Raw genomic sequence first — 16,789 nt, forward strand, 5'->3', positions numbered from 1 at the left:
AGTGAGTTCCTTCAAGTACTGTATGTAAAAACTATACGTAAGGATTGATTTTTTAAAGTTTTTATTTAAATTCCAGTTAGTTAACATACAGTGTAATATTAGTAATAACTAATAATATTAGTTATTAGTTTCAGGTGTACAATACAGTGACTCAACACTTCCATACATCATCTGGTGTTCATCTTAAATGGCCTCCTTAATCCCCATCACCTATCTCAGCCAGCTCCCACCCACCGCTCCTCTGGTAACCATCAGTTTGTTTTCTATAGTTGCCTCTTGCTTCTCTCTCTCCCTCTTTTTTTCCTTTTGCTTGTTTGGTTTTTTAAAGTAGTTCTTTTAACCTCTGAATATTTGAGGGCCCCTAGCAGGAGTCAGGTAAGAGAATTTGTAGAGGTGCAGTCTCTTCAATCTCATCGTTTTCTTTGCTCTTTACCCAACAATATTGCAGTAATTCTTAAACAGAAAAAAAATGAGAGTCTTACTGTTTTCTAAACTTCTTATGCTGGTGGTTGAGTATCATCAACAGCTTCAGTTGGGAGGGTTTTCTCCCTTTCTTTTCACCCACAGTCTCAAATGTCGCTCCTGTGCCAGCCACATAACAGAAATCCTCAAATGAGGGGTTTTAGTTAGGAGACATTAGTGTTTATTATTTAGGACGAACAGAGCCCTGAGAAAGCAGAGATTGCACATATGAATAAAGATAGGTCAGGACAGTCTCTATACCTGATTGTGTTTTAAATAGCATAGGAAAAGGGTGTTGAGGAGAGAAGACCTTTCTAACTCAGACAGGAATGAGCAGTAAGACATTGATTGGCCCACCTAGAGTAACAAATTCATCCTGAAGATCTGTAAGGCATAATAATGAACAATAATTCAATAATTATAATAAAATAATTCAATAATTGCAAAGGATGAATGCTAGTATATGGAATATGAATGTGTTTGCATACTATACTATAGTCTTTTTAAATTTTAAGAAATGAGTTGTATAGATTCCTAATGAAGTATTTATTATTCATGTATCAATTTCAACTAGGTTTTATTTAGATTGTAGTTTAGATGCTAATAAGGAGCTATTAGAATCTTTTAAGCCTGAAAGTGATGAGACCAAAGAGTAAAAAGATTAACATAAAGAGCAGAAGAAGCCTGTGAAAAGTAACATGGAATAGTCTTAAGATCCTAGGTTTTAGTACCTGCTCTGTTGTTCTGGAGTTTAGTTTCATAATTTTTGTTGGTGATAGTTAGATTATATCATTTCTGAAGTCCCTTTTGTTTTTAACTTTCTGAGTTGACAAAAAGTAAATGAAAGTTTGTATGCAAAGTTTTGATGATGTGATAAAGTGTTAAGAATCATGGTAGGGTTTTGGTATATTTCACTATATTGAAGCTAGTGAATGAGATTAAGAATGGACATTGGTTGTAATTATTTTTGTTTTTTCTTTGTAGGGATCAATCATTTCATGAGAGAGACAGTGAAGAATTGTAAAAGAAATGGATTTGTTCAGACCATTTTGGGAAGGCGTAGATATTTACCAGGAATCAATGACAACAACCCTTATCATAAAGCTCACGTATGTTAAAATGTCTCTGCATTTTTCACTTAATATTTTAATGACATATACTTTTTCAACAATGACTAGACACTGCTAACTTTCCTTTAAGGGATCAGTAGCCCATTAATTGGATCTTCTGTTTCACTAAGGACTTTGAAGTGATGGTATCTACCTATATTTGCTGAACACAGTCCTTAGGAGACTGATGTAAATATGTGTTCACTTAAGAATACTTTAAATACTTTAAAGATGTTCTGTTTCAGTAAGCCAGTTACTTATTAGTTTTGCTAATAAGCTATAAATTTAATTTTTATATTTGCTAATTGTTCTTTGTTTCAGATATCATGTACCAGTTTGTCATATCACACCAAATTGCTGGTGTTTTCAGATATTAGCCAGTCATTAAATTGTGGTTTGTTCATTTTTGGTTCATTCTACTAGTTTGTTTGTTTGTTTGTTTGTTTATTTATTTATTTATTTATTATTTATTTATTTTTAAAATTTTTATTTATTTATGATAGTCACACAGAGAGGGAGGCAGAGACACAGGCAGAGGGAGAAGCAGGCTCCATGCACCAGGAGCCCAACATGGGATTCGATCCCGGGTCTCCAGGATCGCACCCTGGGCCAAAGGCAGGCGCTGAACCGCTGCGCCACCCAGGGATCCCTAGTTTATTTATTTTAAAAGCACTGACTTGACAGAGGTTATTAGGATATCTAGGGCAGCCCGGGTGGCTCAGCGGTTTAGCGCCGCCTTCAGCCCAGGGCATGATCCAGGACATGATCCTGGAGACCTGGGATCAAGTCCCACGTCAGGCTCCTTCCATGGAGCCTGTTTCTCCCTCTGCCTGTGTCTCTGCCTCTCTCTCTCTTTGTTTCTCTCATGAATAAATAAATAAGATTATTTTAAAATAATAAGTATTATAAATATATAAAAATATATTTTATAAATATATTTTATATATAATATATAAATTATATAATATAAATATAATAAATATAATAAATATAATAAATAAAAATAAGATTTTTTAAAGGATATCCAAAAAATTGAAAAAAGGCTATTTTAATACCACTTTAAGTTTTTATTGATGGCATATGCTCAAATTATGATTAAAATCTCCAAAATCATTGGGATCCACAGAAGTATTCTATGTATCTGAACAGTTAAATTTCTGTTATAGTCCACATCTTCCTATTTTAACTGGTTGTGTCTTATCTTCTTCCATACTTTTGCATGTCAGTACCCGTAAACATTGTATGTCATAAAAATACCCGGCCCAATACTGCTGAACTTCTGTCTGGAGTACTAATGCTCTTAGGGACCATGGAGGAATAGTTGGCTTTTTGTTATTTCTCCACTCTGTAGCCTCCCAAATATACAGACATCAAATATGTATCAAGCTTTTATCATATCTCTAAATGAGTTGTCACTTAACTGTGGATAATTTTCTACTGGTCAGACGGAGCCAGCTAGTGGAAGGCTTTTAATGGCAGGCTGAAAAACTTAGACTTGATCTAAAAGAAGTTATTTTTCTTGGGCTTTACGTGATGAAAAGTGGCAGATAGAGTTATTAATGTAAATAAACCATATAAGTTTTTGAAAATTAATTTTTGCACCTAAAAATGTGAGCGTAAGACTTTTCATGCCAAATCCTTAGGAGTTAAAGTTCTAACTGATTCATTATGTTGTTGCTGAGAAAAAAAAAATTCCCTGAATTATTAAAAAAAAAAAAAATTCCCTGAATTATTAAAAAAAAATTCCCTGAATTATTAAAAAAATCTCTGAATTATGAATAAACATAGCCAGATTTCACATATGGATCTGTGAGATTCATTAATGTCATGTGCAGCTATATAGTTCATGCATTTATTTAGCTGACATTGTAGGAACATACCAACAGTTTATTTATCCATTCTAATGCTGGCAGATATTTTGACTATTTCCGGGTTTTGGCTATCATTAATAAAGCTGCTATGAACATTCTTGTGTGTGTTTTTTAGATGCACCAAACCTTTAGAGTGAAATTGGAGAGTCATAGAATAAGCACATTTATATCTTTAGTATATAGTGCCAGGTTTAATATTTTTTCGTTTGGTTTGGTTTTACTTTTTGTTTAAACTTTTATTGTATTAAAAAATATACATAGGAAAACTACAGGAAACAAATGTAAATTTTAGTAAATTATTACAGAGCTACACCTGTGTAACAATCACTCAAGTTAAATAGAATATAGTCAGCACATCAGAAAGTCCCTTGATGATTCCTAATCACTACCCACAGCCTTCTCAGAAATAATTGCTATCGTCATTTCTAACTCTTTGTTTTTGTTTTTTTTTTATTTTTCACTTCTTTATATATCATGTGTATGTATTCTTGTGCCTAGCTTCTTTCACTCAAAATTGCATAGGCAAGTCATTCATGTTGTTTCATTTGAGGTAGCTGTTTTACTCTATTGTAGATATTCTATGACTATATCACAGTTTATCCATTTTTCCATTGATGGGCATTTAGGTATCCAGTTTGGAGTTATTGTGTATCTTGCAAGTTTGAAAATTTTTGTTCAAGGTTCTTGGTGCACATATTTCCATTTTATGTTTGGTAGAGACCTAGTCATAAAATTGCTGCTTCTTCATTTCTAGTAGATAAAGCCAAACGATTTTTTATGGTGATTGAAGCAGTCTGTCCTCCTATCAGAAGAGAGTGCAAGATCTCATTCTCTGCATCCTTGCCAACACTTGCCATTAAGATCATATAATTTTAGCTATTCTGGTGGGGTTAAAGTAGTAGCTTGTTTGGGTGCCTATGTGGCTCAGTTTATTAAGTATCTGCCTTTGCCTCAGGTCATGATCTCAGAGTCCTGGGATTGAGCCCGAATTGGGCTCCCTGCTCCATAGAGAGTCTGCTTTTCCCTCTCCCCCTGCTTGTTCGTTCTCTCTCTCTCTCTCTCCCCCCCCCCCCAAATAAATAAACAAATCAAATCTTTAAGGAAAAAAAAGTAGTATCTTGTTAGTTTTACTTTGCTTTTCTTTGAATAGTAATGAGGTAAAGCAACTTAACAAATATTTATTAGCCGGTAATCATTTTTTTCTTGGGGAAGTGCTTTTTCAAGTTTTCTTGTTCATTTTTTTGTTGTTGGGTTATCTTTTTTTTTTTTAAATAAGATTTTATTTATTAGAGAGCGTGAAAGAGAATGTGTGAGAGAGAGAGAGAGCACAAGCAGGAGGAGGGGCATAGGGCAGAAGGAGAGGGAAAAGCAGACTCCCCATTGAGCAGGGAGCTGGATGTGGGGCATGATCCCAGGACCGTAGGATCAAGACCTGAGCTTAAGGCAGACACTTAACCAACTGAGCCACCCAGGCCCCTCTGTCTTTTTCTTATATATAGTAACTCATTATTGATTGCATGTTTGGAAAGCATTCTCTCCCTCACTGTGTTTGGGCCTTTTCATTCTTATTAGTAACTTTAGATGAGGAGAGGGAATGAATTAGATTTATTCTTAAAATTTTTATTGAGAAATAACATGTGCAGTAAAGAGTACAAATCTTAAGCATAAAGCTGGAAGTTTTACGTGTGTATATACATATAACACCATCCCATTCATGATATAGAACTTTTCCAGCACCCCAGAAGGCTTCTTCATGTTCCCTCAAAAGCAATGTTATCTACTTCCCACTTCACATACATAAAACTATAGGTTAGTTTTGTATGAACTTGAATTTTAAGTGCAGTCATACCATCTGTGCTCTTGGATCTGACTTTTTTCATTCAAATTTAGGTCTGTGAGATTCATTAGCGTCATGTGCAACTGTAGTTCATGTCTTTATTTAGCTGACTTTGTAGGAACTTACCAACAATTTATTTATCCATTCTAATGTTGGCAGACATTTTGACTATTTCCAGGTTTTGGCTATCATTAATAAAGCTCTGTGAACTTTCTTATATGTGTCATTTGGTGAACATATGCATCCAATTTCATAACCTTTAGAGTGGAATTGGTGAGTCATAGAATAAGCACATTTATACCTTTTGCCTAAAAGCTTTACAGAGTGGTTATCCCAGTTAATATTGCCATCAACTCTGTATATCTACATTCTTGCCATTGTTTGATATCATTGGTCTTTTTAATATAGCCATTCTTGGTAACTTTGCAATGATAAGTACCTCACTCTACTTTTAGTTTGCCTTTTCCTGATGACTGGTGATGTTGAGCTTCTTTTTTTGTTTATTGACCATTTGGATATCTTCTTTTGTAGAGGGTCAACTTAAATCTTTTTTTTTTTTTTTTTTGAGTTGTCTGTCTTTGAACTGATTTATGAGAGTCCTTTATATATTCTAGATATGAGCCCTTTGCTTACATGGATTTATCAGTCTTTTGTGTTATTGTGGTATTTTCCTTGATCTGTTTAACAAAGTTTTCTGTACCCCAGTATCAAGAAAATATTCTCTAGGAGTTTTTGGTTTTGCCATATACATTTTTATCTACAATCAACCAGGAATTGGTTTTTATATATTATGAGAGACCGAGGGTCAAGGTCTTCCATCTCCCTATACAAGGGCATACAGTTGTTCCTAACTATTTATTGAAAAGCTTGAGCTTTCCTCCCTATTACTCTTCAGTTCCACCTTTGCCATAAATTAAATTTCCAAATTCAGATGTATCTGTTTTTGGACACATTATTTTCTTTCTTTCTTTTTTTTTAAATAAACCTTTTTTTTTTTTTTTTTAGTTTTTATTTATGATAGTCACACACACACACACACACACACACACACAGAGAGAGAGAGAGAGAGAGAGAGAGGCAGAGACATAGGCAGAGGGAGAAGCAGGCTCCATGCACTGGGAGCCCGACGTGGGATTCGATCCCGGGTCTCCAGGATCGCGCCCTGGGCCAAAGGCAGGCGCTAAACCACTGTGCCACCCAGGGATCCCTGGACACATTATTTTCATCATTGTATTAGTTCATCCTTTAAGACAGTGCCACACTGCCTTAGTGATGCAGCTTTGTAAGATGTCTTGATATATGGTAAAGTAAGTCTTCTTTACCTTCTTTTGTTTGTTTTTCAATAATATTTGTCTATTCTTGGCTCTTTGCATTTCCATATAAGTTGTAGAAGCGGCTTGTGAATTTCTGCACAAACACAAAATCATGTTGGGATTTTTTTGAGATTGCCTTGAATTTGTAGATCAAGATGGTATTAGTGGACATATTTATATGCTTGAGTTTTCTAATCCATGAACATGATGTATCTATCCATTCATTTAGGTCTGTAGTTATTATTCTCTCAATGTATAATTTTGGGAAGGAAATCTTGTATGTTTTTTGTTACATTTATAGCTAGATGTTTGAAAAGTTTTGATGCTGTTGCAGTGGTATCTTTTTTTTTTTTAACTCTTTTCCTTTTTTTTTTTTTTTACATTTTCTAACTCTTAGCTGCTGGCACATAGAAATATAATTGGTTTTATTGTTCTTTGGTTTAAAAATCTTGCAAATATTACTAATTCTAAAATTTGATCTGTAGATACTTTTAGATATTCTAACTTCATAATAATTACCTGCAAAGTAGTTTTATAACTGCTTTTCCAAACTTTATTCCTTTTATTACTTTTGCTTGACTTGCCAGCTAGGACAGTATTGCATATAAGTAGTGATAGTGTGCATCTATGTCTCTTTTCTTTTTTTTTTTTTTTCTTTTTAAAAGATTTATTTATGATAGAGAGAGAGAGAGGCAGAGACACAGGAGGAGGGAGAAGCAGGCTCCATGCCGGGAGCCCGATGTGGGACTCGATCCCGGGACTCCAGGATCGCGCCCTGGGCCAAAGGCAGGCGCTAAACCGCTGAGCCACCCAGGGATCCCCTCTGTGCCTCTTTTCTGATCTCAGAGGGAAATTTTCAACATTTACTACTAAGTAGGACTTCCCTTTAGGTTTTTAATAGTGCCTGTGGCAGATAAAGTAAGCTCGCGTATATATTTGCACGTAGGGTATAGAGTCTCCGTCATACCTGCTTAATTCTGTTCTTATAGGGCAAGCACAGTCATGGACAATACATAAATGACTGTGACTGTATTCCAATAAGACCTTATTTACAAAAACAGGAGCTAAGCCAGATTTGGCCTGAAGGTTTGCCCACCTCTGGTCCAACTGTCCCTTCTTTGAATGTAATCTGCCTTTCTTCTTTAGGTTGCTTTCCATATAGTATTATTCTTTTTGTCTTGTTTCCAACAGATTTTCATGATATACCTCAGTGTATGTTTTTAATTTGTGTGCCTCTCTGTGACTATGTGTGTTTAATTGATGCTTTAATGGTATTAGGACTTTTCCAATCTGTGGCTCGTTGGTTTTGGAAAATTCTTAGTCATTTCTTCTTTAATTATTGCTTCACTGCATTCTCTCCTCTCTTTCTGGGACTCCTATTATAAAATTTTTAAACTTAAAAAAATGTTTTATGTTTAATATCCTCTATTTGGTATTTTCGATGTTTTTATTTCATCCTGCTTAATTCTGGATATTTTCTTCTAACTTATCTTTCAATTTACTGATTTTGCTCAATTTCCTACTGAGCCCAACAGTTGAGCTTTTACGTTCTAAATGATACAGAACTTTTCTAGAACTCCAGAAGGTTTCTTTATGCTCCCCCCGTATCAATACTATCCCCCTTGTGCACACACATCAAATTACAGAGAAAGTACTATTTAGGTGCTTTAAGTTCTGCTTTTTTTTTTTTTTTTTATTGGAGTGTAATTAAAATACAATGTTATATTAGTTTTAGGTGTACAATATAATTCAACAATTCTATATATTCTTCAGTGGTCAAGATAAGTGTACTCTTATCTGTTTTATCTCATTCCCCTACCCACCCTCCCTTCTGGCTGGCAACCACCAGTTCTCTTTTTTTCTTTGTTCATTTGTTTTGTTTCTTAAATTCCACATATGAATGAAATCATATGGCATTTGTCTCTCTCTGATGGACTTATTTCACTTTGCATTATGCCCTCTAGGCCCATCCATGTTGTTGCAAATGGCAAGATTTCATTCTTTTTTTATGGTTGAATAATACTCCGTTGTATAAATATATCACATGTTTTTTATGCATTCGTCTATGGATGGACACTTGGATTGCTTCCATATATTGGCTATCGATCATAATGTTGCATAAACATAGGGATACATATATCTTTTCAAATTTGTGTTTTTGCTTTCATTGGGTAAATACCCAGTAGTGAAATTACTGAATATGGTAATTCTTTTTTTTTTTTTTTTTTTGAGGAATCGCCATACTGTGTTCCAAAGTGGCTGCACCAATCTGTAGTCCCACCAACAGTGCGCAAGTTTTCCTTTTTATCCACATCTGCAGCAACACTTATTATTTCTTGTCTTTTTGACAAAATACAACATCCATTCATAATAAAAACTCTCAACAAAGTGGGCTTAGAGAGAATATACCTGAACATAATAAAGGCCATATGTGGAAAAACCCACCTCTAGTGTCACACTAAATGGTGAAAAACTGAGAACTTATCTTAAAGATCAGAAACAAGACAAGTATGTCCATTCTCACTACTTTTATTCAACATAGTACTGGAAGTTCTAGCCACAGCAATCAGACAAGAAAAATAAATAAAAGGTATCCAAATTGGTAAGAAAGAAGTAAAACTTTCATTATTTGCAGATGACATGATATTATATATAGAAAGCTATAAAGACTCTACCAAAGAACTATGAGACCTGGTAAGTGAATTCAGTGAAGTGACAAAATACAAAACTTAAATACAGAAATCTGTTGCATTTCTATACACTAATAATGAAGTAGCACAAAGAGAAATTAAGAAAACAATCCCATTTATAACTACACCAAAAATAATAAAATACCTAAAAATAAACTAAATCAAGGAAGTCAAAGACCTTTACTCTCAAAACTATAAAATGTTGATGAAAGAAATTGAAGATGACACAAAAAACTGGAGATATTACATGCTTATGGATTAGAAGAACAATTATTGTTACAATGTCTATACTACTCAAAGCAATCTTCCGATTAATGCAATCCCTATCAAAATACCAACAGTGTTTTTCACAGAACTAGAATAAGTAATCCTAAAATTTATTTGGAACAAATTTTGTTTGATCTTTTGTTTGGAACAAAAGATCCTGAATAGCTAAAACAATCTTGATAAAAAGAAGAACCAAGCTGGAGATACAATCCCAGGTTTCCAGATACACTTCAAAGCTGTAGTAAGTTCTTTTTATTTTTCAATTCATGAGTTTCCATTTTGCTCTTATTTTATGGGTATTTGGTTCTCTGTTGAAATATTCAATTTTGTCTTTTGTTTTAGTCAATAAATTGGATAATAGTCTATAGATTAATAAATCTCAAACTTGTATCCCTGTAGTCTGTTCCTATTGCCCTTGTTTTTTTCTTAGTTTTCTACAAAAACTATTGTTTCAACTCCTTGCTGTCCTGGCAATTTTTTATCAGGTGTCAAATGTTGTTTATGAAAGATTATGGGCATAATCTGAAGCTTATATGGTAATGCTACCTTTGTTCAGAAGATTTACATGTGCTTTTGGCAGGAGACTAGAATGACCAACAATCTAGGATTACTTTGATCCAATTTCAGGAGTAGAAATGATTTGAAGCAAAGATGTTAAGTCCAGTCTATTTCTAGGGTGTTAGTTTTGGGATGGCAGCTTGATAGTTTCCCACCCCTCCTCTACTTCTTGCTCCATTTGTTCCCCAGTCCCTTCAAAACCATCCAGCTGTGCTCAGAGTTTCTCTCAGCTGCCTCTTCTGGAATCTGTTGATGTCTCTGGGAGAAATGGTAGCCTCCAATGCCGAGGTCACCTCCTTGGTTTTCATTCTCTCATAGCTCTCTAGGTTCTATAATTTCTCATTTCCTTTTTAACCTTCTGATTCAAGGAGGCATTCTCTGTCCAGCTTTTCCCATTGTTATCAGTGGGATGGTTGGTCCTAATGGCCTAATCCCCCATTACTAGAAACCTATGTTTTTTTATATACATGAAAAAGCCCTGGTTGTAAAGGGACAGAGATTGTTAGACACAAAGCCCAAAGACTGCCAAGTTTTTTTAAATTTTATTTCGGAAAAGAATCAGGGAAGTACCATATCATGAGAGTGAAGTACATATCTTAGTTTTATTTTTATGCTTGCTTATGTCACAGTAAAAAAACTACCCTAAAATTTCGGTGTCTTATAATAAGAAACTTTATTTTTAATTCATGTTAGAGTTTGGCTCTGGGTTGACTGTGGCTCTGGTATGACTGTTGACATATTTTCTTCATTCTGGAATTCAGAATGAAGGAAAAGTCTCTGGGATAAGCCTTTTTTTTTTTTTTTTATGACAGTGTTGGATAGTTCTTAAAATATCTTATGAGCCTGTGTGTCAGTTTTACATTCCATTCACCAAAACAAGTCAAGGCCAACTTTTTAGAGTGAACAACACTTGAAATTACATGGCAGGGGGGAGGGGAGGGCAGCAAGTAAGAGCAACAGTAACACAGTTCACTACACAGAGGCACACGGTTTCAAGGAGAGGAGTCGGTAGACTGAAATTCAATCAGTCTTTAAACAGTGACAACTGAATGAGTTTAGAGAGGATTCACCTGCATCTGACAAAATAATTTTAAAAAAGGAACCAACTCCTGGTTTTGTTGATCTGTTCTACAGTTCTTGTCTCTATTTCATTGAGTTCTGCTCAAATCTTTATTCTCTCTCTTCTTTTGCCAGGTGTACGTTTTATTTGCTGTTCTTTCTCCAGTTCCTTTAGGTGCGAGGTTAGCTTGTGTATTTGATTTTTTTCCAATTTTTTGAGGAATGCTTGTATTGCGATGTATTTCCCCTCTTAGGACTGCTTTTGCTGTATCCCAAAGATTTTGAACAGTTGTATCTTCATTTTCAAAAGCCTATCTTTTTAACAAGTACTTACTACACTAGGATTTGATTGTAGCCCAGGTGACATGGAACTTGTCTCATGATACATAGATCACTCCAGTTTGTAGATCCCACGTTCTGAGTCCTTTTGGGACAGTAGGCATGGTATTCATGGGTAGGTTACCTTGAATGTTAACCCAGTTGCCCATCCCTGCTGCCTTAAGATGATCACTTTTAACAGCTATGGTTGCCTGCTAAGAAGTTCATGGCAGCAATAGCTTCGGCAAAGTTCTAACTTAATATTTAGGAATCTAGGGTCTGCATTTTCACTAGTAGCCAATGATTAGTCCCAGCAGCACACACACAAAATATCTGATTCATACCAGAGGGCTCCAGACCCACTGGGGCCAACCTCTACATAGGACCAAGAATCCACTGATATGGGGGATGTGCTTGGAATATTCTATCTCACATCACAAAGAATGATGATCTATTTATACCTGTTTAGGATTAAGAGGAGTTGTATTTTAAGCAATAGGTTTTTTTAGAGTGAAGTTTAGAACAACTAGAACATTGATATATGTTTATGAAACAATTTCGAGCTGCTAAATATATTTTAAGTGTAATGTAGTTTTTGATTCCTGAATGTTGAAAATTTCTAAATTGAAGCAATCTGGCCTTTTTCTATTTAGACTCTTCTCATGTGAATGATAGCCCAGAATCTAGAGCCCTGGATTATTCTAGTTGTTATTCTTAGGGTGGAGCTTAATAGTTGATGTACTGGGTCCCATCTCGGTCCAGATTTTCAGTTTGGTTACAGATGTGAGCACTGATGTGTGGACACTAAAAGCAGGTCTGAAACCATGTTGGTGTATCTGATGGAGCGCCTGTTAATTGTTATTCTTTTTCATAGGCTGAGCGTCAGGCCATCAACACAACAGTCCAAGGCTCGGCGGCTGATATTGTCAAAATAGCCACAGTTAACATTCAGAAGCAATTAGAGACCCTCCACTCAACCTTCAAATCCCATGGTCATCGGGAGGGTATGCTCCAAAGTGAAAGAACAGGTTTGTTCATAAATAAGGCCCCTGCCATGTCATGTAGTGACATTAATTGTATCAGAAAAGAAAACAGGAAGCATTTTATATATTATTTCTCAGCAGTTTTCAAATGTTTTGTTCTCATGATGTCATTACCCTCTTAGAATTACTAAAGGTCCCAAAGAACTTTTGTTTGTGTGGGTTATGTGTACTAATATTTACCATATTAGAAGTTTAAACAGGAAATTCAAAAACATGTATTAATGCTTTATAATAACAAACTCACATATGTCAGCATAAATAAACATTTTCTTAAAACCAACTACATGTTTTAGAACAAGAGAAAGTTGATGATGAGTGGTTTTAATGAACTGCAAGTCTCTTTAATGTCTGGCTTAAGAGGAGACATTTTGATTCTCTTATATATTTCTATATTCATTTTGTTACGATCTCTGTCCTGTAACCTCTGGAAAGCCGTCCCCACAGTCTATGTTGATAGATGTCCCAGTCTGTGGGAGGTTGATGTGCTTCCCAGGATATCGGACTTTCAGTGCTAAATGAGGATAGTTGGTTACTTTGCTGTGTGCTTAGGAGAGAATGAGACTAAAAAGGGAAAATAAACTCTGAGTGTTATTATTAAAATAATTTTGACTTTGCAGATACTTTGAAGGAATCTTAGGGGTCATCTGGTCCTTAGATAACAACAACATGTTGATTTTCCTATTCACCACCTTCCATGTTCTTGGAAGTCTGGGAATATACACTGAGTTGACTTCCTTGTCACATCCATCTCTTGGTCAGTATTGTGTATCATACCCCACACACATTCTCTCTTTCTATTTACAGAGAATAAATGATCAAACTTATTTGGGGGATAGCTCTGTACTGTGCTGTAGAGGATTTGAAAGTAAAAGTTATCAACCTCTTTTAAATATAAAATCAAAGGGAAGGAAGGAAAGATGTGATTCTTGACTGAAATATTTCCATAACTGCTCACAGCAGAGTGGTGCAGCGCCTGAATGAGCATATAGACTATAGCAGTTGAGAGCGGCAGGAAGGCAATGTGGGTATGTCACTGTGGATCGCTTCCTGGGCTCGGGCCGGGTTAAAGGTGGTGGTAGGTCGTCTGAGCCTGAGGAAGCTGCCCACACAGGGAACAGGAGGACCATAGCATTCATAGTCAGAAGCCAAAAAGCCAACAGGAAATCAAGAGGATGACGGTACAGTGAGTGGAAAGCAGAAGAGCATCTCCAGTGATGGGAGATGAGTGGGGCCCGGTGGGCCAGAGCGGACTTGGGTCAGCTGGCCAACGGATAGGTGCACAGCCTTTGCCGCCCTGGGAAGGAAGCCCCGTGCCGCGGCCTCCCCTGCCTTTGCTCTGCACCCTGTCAGAGCCGCCTGCGAGGAAACGGGCTGCGGGTTGTGACAGCGGAGAGCCCTCGCTGAGGGAAGCACCACAGGCTGAGGAGGACCGTGTCTGTGCTGCCCCAAAGGACCAGCCGGAAACCTGGAGGCAGAAAGAAAGGGCTGCTGTGGATCCGGGCAAATAACTGAGGGCAGTTACTCCAAAGGTGTTAAAGTTGAAGCTGATCTTCGTGATCAGCGGGGCACAATCTGTACGGCTAAGCTCAGCCTTGAAACCGTAGCTGAGTCTAGGACGGTGGAGTTACAGGCTCCTTGAGGATCTACAGAGAGATCATCTTCACGGAAAAATGTACAGATCCCGACTCTTAACATAGAGCTTCAGGGGAGTCATATAGTCTCTGAGGCCCTCATTTGGAGCCCGGGTTTAAAATTAACTTGTCTATGGGAAGCACCGGTTCTACCGCAGGGACACGTCTGGCCGTGAAAATATATCCTGGAGTGTCCTTCTCATGAAACACTGCGTAACAATAGCAGCTCAGTTTCCCTGAGTAGGGCGAGGCCCTCTCCTGTGCTGGTGCTGCTATTCAGAGAAGTTGGTGGTGGGGCTGCCATGGAAAGTGAAGATGCTGGTTGTTTATAAGAATTAAATTTGACGTCATTTGGAGCAGAGTTCTTCAAACTCCGTTCACTGACTTGTTTGTTAGACTCCTCCTTTCTGGGGGGAAGTCGGTAGAGTTTTGAGTTTACCTAAGAGTTGGGAAGTCAGTTATTAGATATTATTTTCCTAATATTTCCTAATATTCTAAATCTTCTGTGTTTTAATCTAATTAAAATTCTCCAGAGTTTCTCAAAATCCCTAAAAACCCTATTCTTCTGTGGCACAGTGACACGCTGATCAGTTTTGCTACTTCTTTCATGGCGTAGGATTGTTACCAAAGAGAAAACAGCAAGGGGTGTTGTATCCAGTCAGAGGAGGCTTTCTCATCCTTCAACTCCACGATGAGCTCTTCTATGAAGTGGCCCAAGAGGATGTCGTCCAGGTATCCTTGCACTGTTTGGGTCCGTTCCACAGAACGCCAAGACGCCGTAGGTCAGGTTAAGATGCATGAGATTCTGGAACCCTTCCTCATTCCCAGGATGGCTAGGGACATGTTGAGTCCTTAAGGGTAGAGAAAGAGCTAAGAATGCTCGGTTCCGTACTTCTTTTTAAAGCAACTTTGGTGCAGGGCTGTTTTTGTTTGGGGGAAGTTAGATGAGAGTTTGGAGTCTGGCCCTGAGGGTTTATTTATTTTATTTTTAATTTTTATTTATTTATGATAGGCACACAGTGAGAGAGAGAGAGGCAGAGACACAGGCAGAGGGAGAAGCAGGCTCCATGCACCAGGAGCCCGACGTGGGATTCGATCCCAGGTCTCTAGGATCGCGCCCTGGGCCAAAGGCAGGCGCTAAACCCCTGCGCCACCCAGGGATCCCTAGCCCTGAGGGTTTAAAAGACGAGTAGTCTCCCTGCAACCAACAGAGCTCCTGCTCATCAGTGTGGTCCGGTTTGAGAGGCCTGGCTCTTTTTTTTTAAGTTTTAAGCACCATGAGATGAGGAGCTCCAGTCTGGCTTATCACCCCTGTGGGTGGGTTGGGAGACATTCTTTGGGAGGAGAGTTTGCTGACCTCTTTTTTTTTTTTTTTCTTCAGGTAGCTCATATTGTCAAGAATGAAATGGAAAGGGCCATAGAACTTTCTGTGAGACTAAAAGTGAGGGTGAAAATAGGTGCGAGCTGGGGAGACCTGAAGGACTTGGATGTGTAGTTGCACGGCTGGCTAAGTTCTCACGGGGAAGCCTGGAGGAGGTACAACCACAAGGAAGAGAGATTACCCTTTCACCTCTTTCCGGGGAACCAATTCTCACGTCTTGATGGATGTGGAATAGTAACGTTAGTGAGAGTTTCAAAATGTACATCAGACTTTAATCTCTGTAGTGTGAAGAAACTGTTTTGAGGCAAAATAATGAGCTCAATGATTATATTCCTCTCAAAGAGTATGGATGAAATTGCCTTTTACAGTTCTTTGGGGCTCTAAACAGGTTCAGAACGCATGATTGAAATATGCACTTAGCACTTAGCACTTTTGGACCCACTTTTGGTCTGGGTCGAGCTTGAAGAGAATGGAATGCTTGCCCCAGGGGCATTTCCATTCTGTCCAAGGACAGACACTTGGGATGCAGACCACAGCAGGAGCCACAAGGCAAATAGAGCTTTGGTGTCTCCTGTGCCACCTTGGCTTAGGCTTTGTGTGTGATTTTTCTTCACTATCAGTGTAAGACTACGAGAGTAGTCTCTGTAAGCGGCATTGGCTAATAAATTCTGGATCCTGTAAAGTGGTAGACGTGGTACGGATATAGTCTAGGAATGGGCGTTCATGAAATGGTGTTTCTTCTCCTTTTCCCTCCTCAATTCATACAGTGAATGTATTTTCAATACTGAGGTTTTATAAAATAAGCTACACCTCTTCAAGAGGTATCCTGTCCTGCAAGATCAGATGTTTACACTGCAGTTTAATTTAATCCTGCCAGAGAAGGAAGACACCCCCATATCCGTCTCTGAGTGCCCCTTTCTGTTTGTGACATGGTGAGAATACTCATACTGGAGAGATGATATTTATGATTCCAGTCAAAAGTATATAATGTTTTTTGCTGTTGAAATAAAATGAATTTATAAGAAACTTTGTCAGCAGGTCAGTTTTTTTAAGTTATGTTTCATCTAAAAGTATTAGAAATCTGTGTTCGTAGTTATTTATTGTAGGGTTTGCATTGTTGAGTTTGTTCAACAATGTCTACGCATGTAGGAAATGGTTCTTATATTCTTAGTCAGTTACCAGAAAAGCTCTTTTATGTTCGTTAACCAGAATTTTTTAAAAAGACAGTTGCTTTATAAACAAAACCTAAT

At 37.3% G+C, this 16,789-nt stretch overlaps 1 protein-coding gene across 6 annotated transcripts in view; it reads left to right on the forward strand.

The window, feature by feature from the left end:
- Window positions 1-16,565, forward strand: part of POLQ (DNA polymerase theta) — a 123,954-nt gene extending 107,389 nt beyond the window's left edge. For 2 of the 6 annotated variants that reach the window (XM_072812541.1, XM_072812542.1), the window contains 4 exons: window positions 1,447-1,571; window positions 12,359-12,512; window positions 14,775-14,890; window positions 15,171-15,487. In XM_072812541.1, coding sequence (XP_072668642.1) covers window positions 1,447-1,571; window positions 12,359-12,512; window positions 14,775-14,890; window positions 15,171-15,299 — 524 coding nt within the window. In that variant the 3' untranslated portion in view covers window positions 15,300-15,487. Of the gene's footprint in view, window positions 1-128; window positions 245-1,446; window positions 1,572-12,358; window positions 12,513-14,734; window positions 14,891-15,170; window positions 15,489-15,539 lie in introns of those variants that run through there. The other 4 variants (XM_072812539.1, XM_072812538.1, XR_012024597.1 and 1 more) reach the window with 4 other exon arrangements.
- The last annotated feature ends 224 nt before the right edge of the window (window positions 16,566-16,789 follow it).

Source organism: Canis lupus, chromosome 35, assembly GCF_048164855.1.
Source record: "Canis lupus baileyi chromosome 35, mCanLup2.hap1, whole genome shotgun sequence".
Taxonomy (NCBI): Eukaryota; Metazoa; Chordata; class Mammalia; order Carnivora; family Canidae; genus Canis; species Canis lupus.